Source organism: Spinacia oleracea, chromosome 3 (genome assembly GCF_020520425.1).
Source record: "Spinacia oleracea cultivar Varoflay chromosome 3, BTI_SOV_V1, whole genome shotgun sequence".
Classification (NCBI taxonomy): Eukaryota; Viridiplantae; Streptophyta; class Magnoliopsida; order Caryophyllales; family Amaranthaceae; genus Spinacia; species Spinacia oleracea.
This window is the reverse complement of record NC_079489.1, coordinates 40,140,121-40,160,591: the sequence shown is the minus strand read 5'-3', so window position 1 is coordinate 40,160,591 and position 20,471 is coordinate 40,140,121. Positions and strand designations below refer to the sequence as shown.

Sequence of the window (20,471 nt, the reverse complement as noted above, 5' to 3'; positions counted from 1 at the left end):
TCAGGGGACTTAGGTGGAGGTTGATCAACTTCATCATCAGGAATTAGGGTTTTAGATCCGCCAGGGGACGGTGGCGGTGGCGGTTTACCCTCCACCGTTTTTTCAGATCCGGTGGAAGGAGAAGCACAAAAAGAATCATATCTTTGGCGTAAATAATGGAGATATTCACCACTATAGCTGTGATCGCCTTCACAATACTCACTAAGATCGCAGTGCTCATCGGTGCACTGATACTCAAATGACTTCGTCTTGCCGACGTTATCATCGGAAGAGGAAAACCCATGAAAACTCTCCGTTTTTTTGGAACCCATCAAACCAGAAACTCAACCCAGAAACTCAATCAAATAATCAGAAAACCCAGAAACGCAACCAAAAAACCCATAAACTCAACCCAGAAACTCAACCAAGATCAATCCAAACCCAGAAACTCAACCCAGAAACTCAACCAAGATCAATCAAAACCCAGAAAAACGCAAAAACTCAACGATCGAATCAAGATCTTCAACCCAGAAACCCAGAAACTCAACAAGATTCGAAAAAAACTCAGAAAAACCCAGAAACTCAACCAAAGAATCAAGATCTTCAACCCAGAAAAACCAGAAACTCAATCAAAACCCAAAAAAACGCACATGCAAATACTTTTTTGAAAACTCAGATCACAAAAGTAACCCAGAAACCCTAGATCTTCCAGATCTTCAACCAACTAAACCCAGAAAACAAAGAAACTCAACCAAACTCAATCAAAAGCTAGAAAACAACCCAATAAACGCACATGCAAACAATTTTTCAGAGAGATCTAAGCAAGAAAACATCAAAATCAAAAGAGAAACCACTTTTTTTTTTAGGTTTTAATCCCAGAAAACCCAAAAAACTCAAGAGATTTTTTCGAATTCTAGAGAGAGAAGGAGAGAAACCAGAGAAACAGAGTGAATATTTGAGAGAGGAAGATGAAGAAATGAGAGGAGAGAGAGAGAGAGGAATACGGGTGAGAATGGGGTGGGTGGGGGGTTATATGGGGGGACAATTAATGTTCCCCATAAAAACCCCAACTCCCCATGTCTGACTTCCCCCCTTTTTTTAAAAAAAATTCAATTTTTTTTATTATTTTAATATTTTTCAAATTAAATAATTGGGAGAATTAGGTATTGTTTGTAATTATTTAGAAATTTAGGGGTATATTCGTAAAGATTTTATGTCCAGAAATGGAAAGTGGACACATAAAAGGGAACTGGACACGTATTTAGGAACGGATGGAGTATCATTTGTGTTTAACAAGTACCATTCTTATTTAAAACATACCCATTTTCATTTAACAAGTAGTACTCCCTCTGTCCCAGATTAGTTGTTACACTTTCCTTTTTTGTCCGTCCCAGATTAGTTGTTACACTTCTAAATTAGGAATGACCCCACAATTATTATATTATCTCTCTCTTCCCACTAATTTTTTTTGTCCCCACACCCTCTCTTATTCAATTAAAAAAATACCCCACTAACTCCTATCACATCTACTTTTTCAATAAAATAATAATTGATAACCACACTACTACTTATCGCATTAAACTGTGTGCCCAAGAGAGTGTAACGACTATTCTGAGACGGAGGGAGTATCATTTATAATATGATAGCAACAAATTTTGTCATTTTTTCTATTTTATTACTTTGTCGATATTATATTTTTGCAAATACCTCAGAGCATGTCATTTTTACTTCTCTCTCCGACAAAGTGCCTTCTAGTCACCGGCCTCACTTCATTGACTCAAAATTAGTCTACGTTACAACAGAGTTTATCCAATGTGGACCTTTCTCCCAAACTACTCTTAGAACTCGATTCTTGAATCAAAATTAGGTTATTTTCCCAAAATAAATCATGGACAACTCCAGGATTTCAAGAGGATCTTCCGATCTCCAATCCCAATTCGTGAAGAGCACATCATTCAACTACAATTCGCAGCAAACTCCACATTCATCAGATCGGAGGTACGCATATCATCGTCAGTCTTCATTACAACAATTTCCCGACCCGCGAACTCCGACGACGGTAATCTCCAACAACAACAACTCACAGACGCCAGCGTTTTCCCGGAGTATTTCGAGCATTGATATTCCTCCAGGATTTCATCCCGGAAATGAGATTGATTACAGCCTGTGGAAAGATTCTCCTAAATCGGAGGGGAAATTATCGTCGACTGAGCTGATTTCATCGGTTTTTCGAGCTTTGAGGACTGGTAATCGGCCTATGAAGAGGTTATTTTTGTTGATTTCGCTTAATGTGGCGTATTCGACTGCCGAGCTATTCATCGGGCTTCTCTCGGGTCGTGTTGGTAAGAATTCTGAGCTTTTTTTTTTATAAATGTTATGTGGAAAGTTGTACTGTTAGTTTGTGCGTTTATCATTTCTGTATTGACGATTTTCTGTGGTTTTTCTGTTATATAAGGGGGATGTTCATAAAACATGTTTACGTCCAAGATTAGTTGTGTAATGTATACTCCAGTTATCAAGCTTTAAATTCCAGTTTGATGATAAAATGTACTCCGTAGTATTTGTAAGGAGTTTTGAAATACGTGCCTAGACTGGAGGAGGTTCTACCTTAAAAACAACAAGACATTAGGTGGTTCTGCCTTAAAACACATAGACAATAAGACGAGTAACTTCTTAGCCTTATTAAGTGATTATCTCTCTTTTAAGTTCAGCCACGGGTGATATTTTGTGGCCTGGAGCTCGTGGGCTGGAGCACATTTATCGACACTCCCCCTCACACGTGCCATTTTCAATTTGGCTCAGAGTATTAACGGTCCAAGGTCCAAGTCGTGGGCCCAACAATGTTAAAAGTATTTAGGGATTCAATTGCTTGATTTTTTTTATTGACCTCTTGGCTGTATATGTTATATGAGTAACGCTTAATTTAACTTAGATACATTCACATGAATTTAGGATATCATAAGTGATTATAATCAATCACAATTAATCACCAACAATATAACTCATAAAATATAACTCCTAAAATATAACTCCTAAAACAATTCATCCCAAATTTATGGACTAAAACAAGCTCCTAGGCGTTGGTTTGAGAAGCTTGTCACGACTTTGAAAGGGTACGACTTTCTGCTACCCTATTCTGATTGTTCCCTGTTTACCTTCACTAAAATTACTAAAATTACTAAATCGTAAAGACAAATGGTTCTCCAAAGTAACGATTCAAATGAATGTGCTTGTGTAAGTTGATGATCTTATTGTTTCTATAAATGATTCCGCTACTTTACGGGCATTTAAGGCCTATTTGGGTGATTGCTTCAAAATAAAGGATCTTGGTTCATTGAAATATTTTCTAGGTATCGAGGTTGTGCATAGCTCCTCGGGTTTATTTTTGTGTCAAAGAAAGTATACTTTGTACATTATTTTTGAAGCGTGTTTATTGGGTGCAAAACCAACTGTGATTTCCAATTGAACAAAATCATAGGCTCGGCCTTGCTATACACTAACCATTGGGGCATATCACCGACTAGTTGGGCGCCTCATCTATTTGGCGGTCACACAACCCGACTTGCATACACTATTCATATTCTATCTCAGTTATGCAGGAGCCTCATATTGAACATTGGGAAGCCGCATTATGTGTTATTCGTTATTTGAAAGGAACTCCTAGTCAGGGTATCTTATTACGAGTAGAGAGTGAACTTACTTTAAGGGGATGGTGTGACTTGGATTGGGCAGCATGCCCCGTCACAAGACGCACCCTTAGTGGTTGTCCCGTTTTCTTGGTTAGTCTCCTATTTCATGGAAAACAAATAAGCAACATTTCTTGGTTGACTGCCACTTTGTTCGTGATGCAATGATAGATGGTTTAATTGCTCCTTCCTACGTTCCTACAACGACACAATTGGCGGGCTTCTTTACTAAGGAAATCTTGGATCTATATGCTCCAACTTGAAGGGGGTGTTAGGATATATTTTAGGAGTTACTCCCTCCGTCCCTGATTAGTTTTTACACTTTTCATTTCATCGTTCCAAATTAGTTTTTACACTTCTATTTTAGGAAAGACCCCACAGTTATTTTAATATCTCTCTCTTTCCACTACCAATAAGTTAGGCCCCACACTCTCTCACATTCAATTAAAAAAAGTACTATACTATCTTCTATCACATCTACTTTTTCAATAAAATAGTATTTGATAACCAAACAAAAATTTATCTCCTAAACTTTGTGTCATGAATCATGATAAGTGTAAACACTAATTTGTGACAGAGGGAGTATATTTTTAGGAGTTATATTCTTAGGATTTATATTGTTGGTGATTAATTGTAATCAATTGTGATTTCCTAAATCCATGCAAATATATCTAAGTTAAATTAAGCGTTACTCATGTAATATATATACAACCATGAGGTCAACAAAGTCAAGCAATTGCATCCCTAATTACTTCTACAAGTTTAGCTTTAGTGAGTTGAATGTTGTATTTGAACCCCAATATGAATTTTGGCTGGATACTCGATACATGACTCTCAATCTTAGAAAGGATGATACTTTCTATAACCTCCAAAGTTAACCTTGGTTTGTGGCTTTTGCTCAACTGAGTGTGGATCGGCTCAAAAGGTTCTAGGATTACATAAAAGTTTAAGTGTAGTATGAAATGCTTTTGGCTGGTATAGAACTCTCTCCATTTTATATTACATGATTGCTTAACTAACTTTCACTTAATACATCAATAGATGATTACTTTTCAATTTAGAATGCCAATGCAATATGATTTGTGAGTACTATGGAGTAATTAACAACTCCTTCCATGTGTTTATTTTTAAAAGACAATTATAATGGAACGGAAAATATTGCAATATTTTTTCTTTCGTGAATAACATAGAAAACTCTCAAACAGTACATTGTTACTGTTGTGCGGTCGAGAAAGTATCTTGTTACGGAATTCTAGAATGGAACTGGAAGGTTCCTTTTGGGTCTGTGTATCAGGAAAGATGTTGGCTCTAAATGAATCGACATTCGTTCTCTGATGGCTCTCTTGTCGCAAAGGATTGCAGTATTATATATTTCTTTTTTTAATAACTATGAAGTTCTTATATATTATGAAAGATCCAAACAAAGGAGGCTTTGATATCAAGAGGCTTTTGAGATAGCTTACTTTATAGATCTTGGGCCTTAGTGCTAACATTTCTGTTTTTATACTAGCAATAATGTGATAGTTTTACCATAAAAAACATACTGGTATTTAAAGTTTTAAACATACATCTTCCGTGAAGTGTAGTTTCTCTACCCCTATCATATCTTTCGATATTTGCGTAGAGTGCGCCTTATGTTTTGTCATTCTCCATGAAGGAATGTAATGATTTTCCTACTGTAATGTTATCAACTGAATAGTTCCTTTGTTGCGATGAATTGATTCTATCGTGTGTTTCTTCTGCCCTACCAGGTCTGATATCTGATGCATTTCATTTGACTTTTGGATGTGGCCTTTTGACGTTTTCATTATTTGCAATGACTGCATCTAGGAGAAAGCCAGACCGAGCCTACACTTATGGGTAAGATGCATCTCCAACTTCCTTGGCAGATGAATTGTTATGACTTTCAGTTCTTGAAAACTGATGAGAGTATCATCCTTAATAAAATACAAAAGTATATGTGTCTTGTAATCTTGTGTTCCTTTATCTTTCTACATTTCCATTTCTTATGTTCTGGGGTTATTGGGTCTGCTTGCCACTTGGCAGTGGAGAAATAGTTGGCCTGGTGGCCCTGGTCTGGAAATCTGGAATGTGGATACTTCTCTTTAATGGCATTTGAATAGAACTTGGGAGTTTGTATATTTGCTTTGTTCCTTGTGACAAACTAAACACTCAAGTACAAAACGAGACAGCCTTCTGAGTTGACCTGTTGCTGCAAAAGTGACAAAAGGACCACTTAACCCCACTATTCCGTTGTTCACTCTGGATTCTGGAAATGACAGAAGGAAAGAAAGATAAAGGTTTTGGCTTCTCCAACTTCTATTTAACAAATGGAACTGAATTTGATGACAAAGGAAGCTTCTGAAATATTATATGGCTTTTTTTTAAACCCTCATGTGGAACTGAGCATGTGGCTCTCTGTTTATAGAGCACTCAACTTGAAAGGAAGACATGGGTTAAATATGTGATAGTCCAGGTTACATAGAGTACTTGTTTCATCCTAAGAGCATGTTTGGTTTAGAGTTTTTAAGTGATGGAAATGGAATCACTTAACTATTTTCATTACCTAATGTTTGGTATGCGAGATGTGGTAATGCAATCCATTTCATAAGGGAACACTACCACCATTTATTACCTCTCCCAACTCATGGTAACAAATTTTTTACCCTCCTCAATCCCACTTTGATACAAGTGATTCATTTCTTAAGTTATACCAAACAACTGATATTGGTAATAAACTAATAATTAACATTACCATTTCCCCTTCTTATTTGTTTCCTTTACATTCCCTTTCCAAAATTTATACCAAACATGCGCCAAGTATCCGTGTCTAATATTTTATACCCTGACATGTATATAGACATCTTGAGACTTGAAATAAGGTTAAAACCGTTTTGTACTTATTATAATACTTCTTCCGTTCCATATTTATTGCATCATGTGTGTTAGGCACTAGATTTTTTGTAGTGGAAACAGAAAGAAAGACAAAGACAAAAATACAAATTTTCCCATGTGATTGAACTATTAACTAAATCAGCAAGAGTTAACATGTAAGGGTATATTGGGTATTTGTAGTGTGAAAGCAACTATTTTATTTCTAAAATGGAAATGGTGCAATATTTGTAAAACTTCCTAAAATTGTAAATGGTGCAACAGTATTGAAACCAGGGCCGTCTCCGATTACTTGGAGGCCCTGTGCTGAATACATATACAACAACAACAACAACAACAACAACAACAACAAAGCCTTAGTCCCAAAAAATTTTCGGGACATATATTCCCTATAAATTTTTTCGGGCAATTATTTAATGTAAAATACTAATATTTTTTGTTTATACAAAATATAGAGTCAAATTAATAACATGTTTAACGTATTATGTGGGTTGGTTTGAGAAAATGAATGAAAATGTTTGATAGAAATGAAAAAGGGTGATTGTTTAGTAAAGAAGAATAAAGCGAAAAGCAAAAAGGAACCCTGGTGCCATCTGCCACGCATCTGCCTCCCTACCAACTAGGACAAAGTTCATATACAGTGCTACAAAGCAGCTGGAATTGTATAACCTTGTAAAGTTTTGGGGTTTTAACTAGCAAATATTTCGGGCCCAAAAATTTTGTGGCCCTGCGCTGTAGGTCCCGTTGGACCGCCCCAAAGCCGGGCCTGATTGAAACGGAGGAAGTTTAATTTTTGGTTGTAGCCTAGTCTGTGATATATCCTTGTAGAAATACATAAGTTAGGCCTTTTAACCAAAAAAAACGTACATAAGCTCTTAATGCAATATTTTGTCCTTGAAAGTACATAAGCTCTTGATGAAAGTTGGAGTTGCTGCTATTGAGTAGAAGATAAGGGAGAACTGGCTATGTTGGGTTAGGCATGTATGGTTCGGAAGATGCACTGGTAACGAATGTGAGAGTTGAGATGATGGGGATTTTAGAATAAGCTGAAGGAGACTGGAGGAGGGAATAAAGTATGACAAGAAAAAATGAATTTGCAAGAGCATGCAACACTAATTAGAACTTAGACGTGAATGGAGGAAGAAGCTTTGTGGATGAACATATGAGTAAATTTCTTGGTTCATGCAGCCGGCCCCATGCAATTGGAATAAGTTTCTTGTTGCCTTTCCTAGTCCTGATTTCCTGAATATGGGAAATCTGTGTGTAGTGGCATTGCTGTTGTTGGTTTGTTGTTTGTACTATGGAGTGTTATTGACCTGCTGATAAGAAAATGTCTAAGGCCTCTAAGCTATGTTATCTGCTAAATTTCTTCTTGCTTAGGTCTAAACTCTGATTTCAGTGAATAGGGATTTAGTAACAGTAAACAATTGGTTTTGGCTGATTTTCAGGATCTTCCTTCATATTATGTTAATGGAGTTTCTGTCTTTTTCAGGTATAAGAGGCTTGAAGTTTTGTCTGCCTTCACAAATGCTGTAAGTTATGAATTTGTCAGACATCTATGTCAGATCTATACTTCTCGCGTAATATGTTTTATTTTCCTTTCGTCTCAATATTATATTGAATGTTGGTTGGGTTAAATTCCTAGAGCAGAGGGTTAATAAATTGGAGCCTGCAAAGATGTTTTAAGACGTACTTTCATTTATTTATTTTTATTCTACTGTTATCATGTCTATTCAAGCTAATTTTTCTCAAGTCTTGTCTGACACGGATTTACTCTGCATTTGTAGACAGCTGTTTCTTCTCTTTTTGTCTTTTTCTTTGGCTGTGGAAGCGCTTCACGCATACATACAAGACGAGTCAGAGCATAAGTAAGTTCATAGAGATATGATGTGGTCTTGCTTGTGAATATCAGTTGGTTATTTTGTTAAGATTTGTTTCCATAACCAGCTATTATTATTACTCTTGATGACAAATTGCATTGTGTGAAGAAGCTCGGGAAAGGTTCTGCAATTGACACATGTTCTATTGTGTAATCATCATTCAAGGGCTGGGAGCTAAATTTGGAAATAGAATTGGTATAGATAAAAAGAAGGAAAGATGTGATGAACTGATAATTTGTGCAGAAAATTAGTGTGATGAACTGATAATTTGTGCAGAAAATTAATGGCAGATATATGTTTACATAAAATGGGATACAAAAGGTAGTGACTTGAGGCCACCAATCTCTAGGTTTAGTGACTTGAGGTCACCACTCTCCAAATCCTAATCTTTACCAAATTCTCAATATCCCCCTCATAACCTACTGTGCCCTTATTTATAACCATTATACCTAATTTGTCTTCTACTTAATATTACTCATTACCTATTATGCCCTCCCCTTACACTTGGTTCATTACAATACCGACCCCCTAAACTTCCACCTTGTCCTCAAGGTGGGTAGTAATAATCATTGAATTCCCGACCTTTGTAGTAATCACTTTTATCGTTCCCAGGTCTAATGCCTGGCTTCCACTGGAGCTCAAGGTCTTGGTTGAGTATGTCTCTTGGTGACTCCAAGGGTAAGGTGAAATGAACATGAAAATCGTGGAAAGCAGTCATGAAGTGAGTGAGGTCTGGTTTTGAAGGTAGCTTGAACTGATTATATGTTGAGAACGTGGGTCTTGAGTGAGAGCAGTCAAACGTGGAATTGGGGGAATGGGTGGGATCAGGATGGTTGGGTTTAGAATTAGCATGTGTGGGCTGTAATGCTCCTCTTTCGAATGGGTTGTAACTTGTAAGTGAGAGGGTTGGGGGTTGACCACCAACAGGTGGCTCCCAGATGCTCCACAAGATCTATTGGTGAAATATCCTCCACCACCGTTGACAACACTTTTCGTTAACTCCACCGACCCTCTCTGACCACTAGTAAGACCACTGCCCGAAACCCTTCCTCGAGACTTTTCTACCAAGAAACCCAACTGACCTCCATAAGTAAAACCTGGACCACCACCTGATCTGCAACCACCAGCACCGCCTCGCTCGAATACTACAGTTGGTATACCAGATTCACCACTTATGCTACCACTAACACCTAGACCGGTGAATCCACCTGCAAAATCACCATGACTTTTACCAGATCCGCCACTGGCACCGCCATCCTCAAAAACCCCACCCTTCGTGAATTTGTCTGGTTCGCCACCTGATTTGCCTCTGAAACCATCGTCTCCTAGCATATTTTACACCATTTGAACCCCTTCCTCCAAACTGATCTGGTGAAAAACATTCACCCCCATATTTCTCCACTTCCCTTTTCTCTTGTACATCAGTCACCTCCGGATCAACATAATGTTCATCTCTATCATTTCCTTAATCTCCTCTTTAATTTCCTTCCATTCTTGCTGAAACGAAGAGAAAATCGGAGAAAGACCTTCCATAATATTTTTCACGAATTCTTCCTTACATTTTTGGAATATCTCATCCCATTGAATTTCTTACCAGATTTGCTTAACTCCATTGTTTTTTTTTTTAAACTCAGAAAATCAGATACCAAGTGTGATGAACTGATAATTTGTGCAGAAAATTGGTGTGATGAACTGATAATTTGTGCAGAAAATTAATGACAGAAATATGTTTAATTTGCTTGAAAGATGATAAACACAAAATGGGATACAAAAGGTAGGGACTTGAGGCCACCAATATCTAGGTTTAGTGACTTGAGGTCACCACTCTCCAAAGCCTAAGCTTTACCGAATTCTCAATATCCCCCTCATAACCTACTGAGCCCTTATTTATAACCATTATACCTAATTTGTCTTCTAATTAATATTACTCATTACCTATTATGCCCTTCCGTTACACTTGGTTCATTACTAAAGAAAACCATTCGACAATCTGTTATGTCTTTGGTGATTTCGCCTTTTTCTGGGAGGAAAATCGAGTGTTTTGTCTATGAGATTTTTGTGTATATTTGTAACTTTTCTAAGAAAACCTACTGAGTTTGCGGCTTTTATTTGTATCATTTTAGGTCTTGACTAGGACCTCATTACTTCAATTTTTAAGTGTCCATAAAAAAAATTAATGGGCTTGTTTCATAATCTGAGTACATGTTGTAAAAAGAAAACTGGATGACTCTGGATGATTTGTCTGATTTCAGAAATGTTATAATAATCCCAGGCTGTAAGTAGAGAAAAGGTGGGCTGCTTTTTGGTGTGACATCAGGTCATTTAATGCTTATAATTGATACAGTCTCATAGCAAGTATATATATGTGTCTCAGAAATAATACAATCTCAAAATGCGCTCAGCCCTGATGTTTGCGGTCCTATGCTGCTTGTAAACCATTTTATCGCTATTCAAATGTTTTCTCGTCAGTGGCAGCAACTAAGATTTTGTAGGTCCAATTTGTTTGCATGTTATTGATAGAGCCATCCCTTCAAAGACCACAAAGTAAGATGCTTCATTTAAACTGATATGCTTTGTGCTGTATCTATGTCGTAGTGATCATTTTATTTCTTTCCTTGTAGGCATTATCTCATTGTTTCAGCAGTGACAAATTTGTTGGTGAATCTTGTTGGTGTTTGGTTCTTTAGGAACTATGCTCGAAGAAATCTTGGTAATTTTACCATCCTTTTTCAGTTGTCTTCTGTTTCTTTTCTTTTCCGTGTCAGATTTTTGTTTCTTGTCTTTTCCGTGTCAGATTCTTGTCTTTAGGGCCATTCAGGAATCCAGAAAGTTCCATATTTAGTACATCTTGTCAAAAGTACGATATTTTGGGATAAAGTTTGGAACAGCATGCATGGCAACCAAAGTTTGATTAGCCATGTGCTGTTCATAGCCTATAAATAGAGCAATTCATTCTTCATTTCCGTCTTTATCTTGATTTAATGAAAAGTAGTTTCCTTTCCATGACTATTAAAAGTTGTGAACTGCGAATGATGATTGCCGGCTTGATGAGAGAGATGAATTTCTGGATAAAACATAACAGCACAATGCCTCTAAGAGGCTGATGCGAAGCTGGCTAAGAGTTGTTGGATCTGTAACTGTTCCCATGTGATAATTGAGGAGCGATTCCAATTAACCCTAATCTGTAACGCGATGACTGCTTGCTGTTCACAAGTCTCAAGAGTCTCAAGAAGAAACAAGTACTAACTGTTTATTTTGATTTAGTCCATTATAAACGAAAAGCAAATACGGAGTATTAATTGATATTTCAGCTCTATTGGAAGAACACTAAGTTTAGAATATGAAACATCACATGAATCACTGCAGGTGTATTAAAATTCCTTAACGGGCCAAGCATAATGCATCTGTTAATAGCCAATCCCGAATGCTAATTGTTAAGGCTTACCGATTCTGAATGTAATCTGATTTATCAGCTTATTGAAAACTGCAAATGCAGGATTATATAATTATCAAGGGAGTAGCTCACGCTTTCATCCTTTCTCTCTCTGAGAACCTACACTCTATACTCGTGAATTGTGATTGTTCCAATTTGTTTGGTGGAAATTTCCACTTACCATGTGAACATCTTTAAAACTGTTCTGCATGAAAAGCCTCAACCTATTAGGCTATTATTACCCGTCAGTCCTGGTCTGCGGTCACATCCAGAACTGTACTTGATTCCAAGTTGGTTTTTTGTTAGGTTATGACAATTTTTGTTTTCAGTAACACTGTTGGGCTCCTTGCATAAGATTGAAATACTTCATTGAATTTGATTTGCATTCTCTCACTCCCTGGGATGAACTAATACAAGGGAAGGGGTACTCTAGGTAGTTTCTTAGTTACAGGGTTGCTTTGGGAAGAAGCTAGGGAGTTTGTCACTTTATATAGAGCATATTAGAGAATAGCATGTTGAATTATGATCAGTGATTTGTGAGCTTTTAATAGTTCATTTGGGAGAGAATCAAGCCTCTCGAAATCTAAATATCATTAACGTCTTTTGTAATTTCCATCTTATTATTCGAATCTTCATCTTCTTCCTTACAATCTGCCATTTATAATGTTGAAGCGACGTTAATTCATACCACGCCCCCACAAACTATGTTTCGGAGATTACAAAACTTGAATGCGGTTAATCGCATATTCATCTCTAGAGCTATGTGGGCTAGTTTAATGAAACTAAGAAGCGATCTCATACCCATTCAAAGTACCAGAACTATCATGAAATTCTTGCCTCTAATTGAGCTTTTTTTCCTTTATCGAGCATGTGTTACCATCTTGCCCCCTTTGGATAGTTTCTCTAATGATGTGTGGTGTACATGCATTCGTATATGCGTGAGTCGAGATTCTACTTTTGTTTAGAGAATATGTAGTTTGTTGTCTTTCGACCTTTCCATGATTCTTGTTTTTGTTTAGAGAATATGTTCTGAATTTATTGAATACAGAGTTTGGAGGCTGGGAAATTTTGAAGGTTTAAGCAATGTGAAGGGAAGATGGGAAGCTATAATTGCTGAGATGGTTTTTGCCTGTTGTGTTCCTTAACCACCATCAATGGAGACTGAATCACCGCCACATGATCCCTTATCCCCCTTCCTCTTTCCAATCTCAACAAAAACCCCTATGCCTCCTCTACCGCTGTAACACCCTACGCCCATGCAAATGCCATTGTTTGGACTACTTTTGTTTCAGAAGCTGCTGGCTTTGAGAACTATGATGATGTTTAACAGAAAACCAAGATGTCGTGAATGAGAGAAGCAACCAACCAAACCCTAGCTTCAAATTTGGGGAAAATTTGGGGTTCCGTTGGCGATCAATTTTGAGGGAAGTGTAGCAGAGGAGAGAGAAAATCACAGGAGGGGAGAGAAAGCTAGGTTGCACGGAACGGGTACGGGGACGGAAAAAGGCAAAATCAAAATTGCAAAAAACGGGTACGGCATGGTTTCGGCAAAAAAAAACAAGAAATTTAACTAAATTAAACATCCTACATAATAATAATTTTACAATAAGTAAAAATAAAAACCAATAAAGAAAAATGAATAAAGAAAAATGAGTAAAGAGACAAAAAAAAAATCTACCGTAACTTTTTTATACCCTAGTCAGATGGAGTATAACCCCTTAAAAACAGCTATAATAAATTAAAAAAATAAATATGTAAAGAGACGGGCCTACTGAAATACTGACAAGTGTAAGTTATGACTTAAAAATAGTTGTAAGTCATAGTAATATATAAAGAAAATAAAAGCAGCTGTAAGTATATATAAAGAAAATAAATAAATAAATAAAAGCATCTTCTACTCTTCTTCTTCTTCCGCTTTCTTCGTCTTCCTCGGTTCTTAACTTCCTCAAGTCTCTCTTCGTTATCTCCATCCGCCCCTTTCATTTTTTCTGGTTCTCTAGCACTTCCCGACCACCAAGGACCAAGGCAACGTACCACGTTCCGGGTATCGAGGCGGCGAGTACTTTGCACTTTCGCACTTCAGGTGAGTTAGAGAGTGAAATTGGGGAATTTTGAAAAGTAAAACCTTGAAATGTGAATTTGGGTTGTTGGGTACGTGTCTTCCTCCTAAAAAACGTACCCATCCCGCCCTTAACTTCACCTTAGCAGTCCCCAAAAGTAGCCCGTGTACCCGACCCTTTGGAATCGTTCTGGGTACCATGCGAATCCGTCCCGTACCCGTATTGGGAGGCGTACCCATGCTTCATAGAAAGAAAGCCATGAGTATGTGATTGAGGATTAGTAAAGTGTCTTCTTTTTGGTTGATTCAGTTTATATATTTTAATTTCCCTTCCAAATCTTTCCAATTGTGGAGGGATTTGTTTCTTAAACAATAACATAAAGAAATTCCCTATATTCCATTCCTCTCCAATTTCCTCACCCTCATGATTAGCTATTTAAACATGGGAAAAACTTCCTCCCTTTCTCTCGAAACCCCTCTATCCAAACATGTGTAAATGTTTGATGAAGCATTTGGAGAGGCTCCTAATTAATGGAAGAGGATGAAAACATAGGTTTAATAACCCGAGCCGTTAATAACCCGCAAGCTGGAACCCCAAAGCCGATCCGATTCGATTATATTCAACCCGAACCGACCCGAACATATTAACCCGATTAAGATCTGAACCCTGAACCCGATGAACCCGATAACAAACTGTGCGTAGGAACGCGATCCATTTCAATACGAATCGAATGGATCAGAAACCCGTTAATAACCTGCGAGGAAAACTCGTTTAATCCTAACCGTTTACAACCCGAACTATTTCATCTCATAACCTATTTAATCCGAACCGTTTATAACCCGTAACCTTTTTAATTCGAACCGTTTACAATCCGTAACTTGCTTAATCCCACTATTGATCTTAAATTCTTAACACTTTTAAAAAATTAGCTATTTCCCTTATCCTCTAATCAAGGCTTCAATATTACTCCCTCCGTCCCAAAATACTCGAAACAGTTTGACCGGCACAAAGTTTAGTAATTGATTTATTATTTAATTAGATGGTAGATGGTAGTGAGGTATTTTTTTTAATATAGGTAGTGAGATGTGTGTCAAACTTTTAAAGTGGTAGGGGGTGGGGATGGGGGTAGTGAAATTTTTTAATGGTCTTTTTAGGAAGTAGGGACGTAGCCATGTAGGTGAGTCCTTGGGTAAATGAGAAATTGATATAATATTTAATAAAAGTTTCCATTTTTAGAAATGTTGCAAGTAATCCGGGACGGCCTTATAAGAAAAGTGTTTCGAGTATTACGGGACAGAGGGAGTATAATTTATAAATTAATTGAAAATTGTGATTTTAGTAATAACCTGATATCGTGATTTTGTAATTTGGAACCGAATTGACCTGACCCGAAGTACAACCCGAAGTACAACCCGAACCCGATGTAACCTGGCTAAACCTGTTAAGAACCCTAAACCGATATGAACCCGAACCCGATGTAACCCGGCTAAACCTGTTCAACCCGACCTATTTCAAACCGTTATCTGATGAACTCGACCCGAATTCAAACCTATTACAATACGGCTAAACCCGTTTACAAACCGTTGAGTTCCAACCCGACCCAACCTTACCCGTCCCGACTATAAATCGATCCAATTATAATCCGATGTAAACCCGACCTGATTTGAACCCGTGGTTTATTAACTCGAACCGATCTGACCCGTTAATATTTGAACCCGACCCGATTTGACTCGTTTGCGAAATGAACCTGTTTCAAGTCTCAAATGTTCGAAGTCAAATTTTTGTTTAAACATTAAGATAGATATTTTTACCATGGGTGTGACTATAAAGAGTTGGCTTAACAGGTAGGGGTATTGTGGGTATTACATAATTACATAATTAGACTCTTATTTGGGTGTCGTATCCGACAAATCGACAAGGGATCAGAGGGTAAATTCATAATGAATTCATACAGGGTACTATACATATGGTATCATGCCGTGTTGAAGGATGAGAGAATCTGACACCTAGGCTGATACCTTACTTCCTCCATTCTTATTTAGTTGACACTTTTCCTTTATCACGTTTTCCAATGCACCTTTCTTATCATTAATATATTTAATTATGTAAAAGAAAAAAAATATAAAAATTGATATTTTGAAAAATTTAACAAAACGAATTTAACAAGATCTTATATGACTATAATTTGCCTTATGCATAAATAACAAAATCCGGTCAGAGGAGGGTGTGAATTTTCGCTAAAGTCAAACTGTGTCAACTAGGAGGAAGTAGATAGTTAGTTTGTTAAAGGTAGCTTGAAGAATGATATAGTTGGTTAGTCAGAGGGAAATGAAATCAAAAAATTGCTCCAAATAAAGGAGAGTAGGCAAAGAGAATGGGATGCGGAGTCTTTGGGAGTGAAACAAGCCACTCGAAAGCTTGTAGTTGTCTATCAATTGTTCTATATCCCAGAAATATTAATCATTATTATCTTCTCCTTTAATCCTCTCATCAATTCTGTTCAGATATACTAGTTCATAGATATACTAGTTCATAGCAGTGATGTGATAAAACACAATTAGCAAACACAGATACACCCATAAGGCTATGACTGTCGGAACTTTCCGTGTGGTATCTTAACGGATTTGGTTTAATGACAGGAAGATCAACTATGAAGGCCATTCATCTCATGAGACAATTAATGGAGAACTATCGGGATAAAAGAAAGATTTACATATGATTTTCATTGCTTTGGAGGAGGCGTATGATAAGGTACTGAGGGGATTAGGGGAAGTACTTTGGTGAGCTTTAACAAGGAAAGGAAATTTGCAAAAATATACGGACATCATTAAGGACATGTTTGACGGTGCTAGCACGAGTGTGCGGACTAGTGTTGGAAAGGCAGGAGTTCCCTATCACAATTGGAGTACATAAAAGCTCCACACTTGGCCCTTTTCTCTTTGCCATAGTAATGGGTGAAGTGACGAGTTCAGTATGCCATGGTGCATGTTGTTTGCTGATAGTAAATTGAAATTATGGAGACATACTTTAGAATCTTGGGGATTTACGTGAGCAGAAGTAAGACAAGATATTTGGAGTGTAAGTTTAGTGGTGATAGAAGCGGAGAGGCAGGGACGATCACCTTGGATGAGAGGACAATAGAAGGTTTAGATTTCTTTCGTTACATAGGATTTATTATTTCTATTATCCAAAAAAATGGGGTGTTGGATGGAGATGACGCCCATAGAATTAAATCAGGTTTGTTGAAGTGGAAGAGTGTTTCAGGGTTTCTATTCTATGTGATCCAAGAATTCCCCTTAGATTGAAGGGAAAATGTTGTGTTGTGAAACAAAGTCACATTCATAAGATGAATGTGCGGAGTTGCATATGCTGCGTTGGATGTGTGGCCATACAAGAAAGGATCGGTTGAGGAATGAGGTGATTAAGAAGAAAGTGGGTGTTACAAAGAACATGATGAGGGAGAATCGACTAAGGTGCTTTCGCTCCTTCGACTGATTTTTTGCGTTGGGAGATGTCCCCTGGCCGGAAGAATTGAAGAGTGACAAATGGATGGAATTGTAATGAGTAGGAGAGGACCAAAGCAAACATGGAAGAGGGTGATTGAGAGTGGTATGAGTTTATTGGGGATTGAGGAAAATATGCCGCTAGATAAGGCGGAGCGGAAGGAGAAAATACATACCGACGACTCAACATAACTTCTTTTCCATCTCTTTCTCTTTTTTCTATTTTCGTTGCAAACTTCTCTCATTTTCTTATTTTTATTTAGTTATTGTGTTTTTTTTCAGAATATATTCTTTGCCTCTTATTTACCGGCCTATCTTCTTTTCATATTCCCTCTTTTTTCGCGCCTTGTGTCTACTCTCTTTAACATAACCTTTTATTTTCTTTTATTTCTCTTACTTCACGTTCCGCACGCGGTTCCTTATAATGGTTCATGTTAATCGACCCCAACCATTTAGGGACTAAGGCTTGGTTGTTGTCGTTGTTTCTGTATATTTTTGTATCCAAGTATAGTGATTTCATCAATATTTGGAAGATGAAATCCAAGGTGGTAGCATATGGATGTCAGTTCATATCTCTTTTCTTTTAGTTGACGAGGTCTTGTTTTACCTTTTGCTAGAGCCTAGTTCATCTGTGCTTTTATTTTCTTTACGAATTTTGTTTTAGGTGTCCCTTTTTGTTCTTTCCGTTTAGAATATTTCCTTTTATATTATAACATAACCCTAATATTCAGTCAAAAGTCGTGCCAAGTGATTATTTTAGTCAATCAAATTCTTTGGGGTATTAAAACTCTCACACTTTCCCATTGGGGCATTAATTCTCTCACACTTTCCCATTGAGACATTAAATCTCTCACACTTTCCCAATGTCAGATTTTGGATAAAAGTGAAAACATAAAAAAATGAAATTTGCATTGTATAAGTAATAAAAAGAATGAATCTTTATCCACATTAATAAATTGTTACCAAATTTAAAGATTAAAAAGGACGGAGGGAGTAATCAATACTCTCTTTGCATAGCAACAACAACAACAATCAAGCCTTAGTCCCTAAATTATTGGGGTCGGCTAACATGAACCGTCATAAGGAATAGACTATGGAGCGTGAAGTAAGAAGAATAAAAGGTTATGTTAAAGAGAGTAAACACAAAAATGAGAAAGTAAAGTTGCGGTAACAAGACACGGAAAATAGGGAATAAGAAAACAAGATAGGGCGGTTTAAAGAAGAGGCGCAATTTCTTTGCATTAGAATAACTAAAAATATTGCTGACTAATTTAATGTTTAGAGGAATGTGAGTGCCATAATTTATTTATAAATTCGTGGTTACTAGTCAGTTTTCTTCTTCCTTCTGCCTTTTAAGTTGCTTATTGTATAGAAATGGAAGAGAATTATATTTTCTTGCTCAAGGTTTTAAGTTTCTGAGTTCTGAAGAACTTTTCTTCTCGTAGCCTACAGAAATGCAGAAGATATGAATTATCACTCGGTGTGCCTCCATGTGATTGCTGATTCAATTCGCAGGTTTAACATTATTTCTCCTTCTTCCCCTTTTCTGACATGTACATCTCCCTTTAATCTTATACGAAATACTCCATATTTCATAAATCTAGATTTGGGATGCCTTGAAATGAAGGTAAAGGGTGGGTTGTTACTTTTTCAATTTTGTTCTCATTATTTTTTCCCAACGATTTGTTCAATATGTAACAGTTAGTCCCGTCTCTCGAGTGAATTCCTTCACCTTTTGTGGAATTTGTCTCATCTGTTTTATCCCACACTCTGAAAATTCTTAAAGCTATACCTTCTTTCTCTCAGTGCAGGTTTGATTCTGGCGTCTTGGCTTTTGTCTATGGGGTATTAACTTTTCTCTGTGAATCGTGGTGAATCTTCTCCTCTCTGTCCGTCATTCTTCTAACTCTTTGCTTCTCTTTATATTTGTCTGCATTTCAGGATTCAGAATGCTGAAGTTTTGTGTATGGGACTAGTTTCAGTTACAGTCTTTATGCTTGTAATGCCACTATTTAAGGCAACAGGTGGAATTTTGCTGCAAATGTCCCCACCTAGCATTTCATCTTCAGCAATTACCAAATGTTCTAGACAGGTGATTAGATGCATTATTTTTGCGAATTTCTACAACACTTGGGTGATCTCGTGTCTGTGTCAGGTTTTTATTTTACTGTATGGATGTTATTAGATTGCTGCTCTTGAAGATGTGACAGAAGTTTATGCAGCACGTTTCTGGGAATTGGTACCTGGGTATCTTGTTGGTTCACTCTCCCTGCAGGTGGTATTTACATACATGAATGATAAATATTTTATTGTTATTTATGCCTTGAAATTCTTAAATTTCATTTGATTTGTTGGATGGCCCTCTGTGTGCATGATTTACTGATCGGATCTGTTCATTTGGCAGTTAAAGAAGGGGGCTGATGACCGATCGATTCTGCAGTTTGTGCATGGATTATACCATGATCTTGGTGTCCAGGACTTGACATTACAGACTGATTATGTCTGAAATCTTCATTGACTGTTTGTCTGTTCCTGCTCAAGTTACTAAGATTTTATAAGCCTTTTCGTTTAAACCAAGCATAGGCTCGAAAACATTCTTTACAGGCTTTTTAGACATTCTTTAATCTTTATAGGCCGAGTTTTCTTATTCCTTGTAAAATAATCAATATAAATTATTGTCTTCGTGATTGTTTAACAGTATGTCAGTATCAGTTTTTTAACTTTTATGTTTGGATTTCATGATTATGCTTAATCCAAATTCCAGGGAACCTCCCTTGGTAAGAAAATTCACTAATGATGCCGACGCCGTACTAGTATTTTGTAAATGTTTGACAAATATTGTTTTGGGATATCTGAATAAAAACAGGTGAAACAATCCAAGGTATCCAAACCCTTGTTCAGACAATCGATTATCTTTTGCAAAGGGCTTAATCATGTTTGTAACTTGTGAAACTTGAAAACTCAGGTGGACCGTTTGATTAGAATGCAAGCATGTTTCTTAACCTATCTAGATTCACAAATTGGCCAATTCTTTCTAT

General features: G+C 37.1%; 1 protein-coding gene across 2 annotated transcripts; it reads left to right on the top strand.

Moving 5' to 3' along the window:
- Nucleotides 1-1,714: 1,714 nt before the first annotated feature.
- Nucleotides 1,715-20,159, top strand: LOC110806031 (metal tolerance protein C2). 2 transcript variants are annotated; one of them, XM_022011668.2, is made up of 10 exons: nt 1,716-2,321; nt 5,417-5,525; nt 8,050-8,089; nt 8,349-8,425; nt 11,059-11,147; nt 18,879-18,948; nt 19,240-19,278; nt 19,375-19,525; nt 19,619-19,708; nt 19,838-20,159. In XM_022011668.2, exons 1-10 carry the CDS (start codon nt 1,868-1,870, stop codon nt 19,937-19,939), a joined length of 1,221 nt encoding a protein of 406 aa, XP_021867360.1. In that variant the 5' UTR covers nt 1,716-1,867; the 3' UTR covers nt 19,940-20,159. The 2 variants fall into 2 exon arrangements, with proteins under 2 accessions (XP_021867361.1, XP_021867360.1); XM_022011669.2 differs by lacking the exon at nt 18,879-18,948 and having other exon boundaries at nt 1,715-2,321; nt 19,245-19,278.
- Nucleotides 20,160-20,471: the final 312 nt, after the last annotated feature.

Excerpts from the sequence above, each read along its gene's own strand:
- LOC110806031 (XM_022011668.2), top strand. The coding sequence starts at position 1,868 with ATGGACAACTCCAGGATTTCAAGAGGATCTTCCGATCTCCAATCCCAA. Across the intron at positions 11,148-18,878 it reads CTATGCTCGAAGAAATCTTG|CCTACAGAAATGCAGAAGAT; the intron begins GTAATTTTACCA and ends TTCTTCTCGTAG. Across the intron at positions 19,709-19,837 it reads TTGGTTCACTCTCCCTGCAG|TTAAAGAAGGGGGCTGATGA; the intron begins GTGGTATTTACA and ends TTCATTTGGCAG.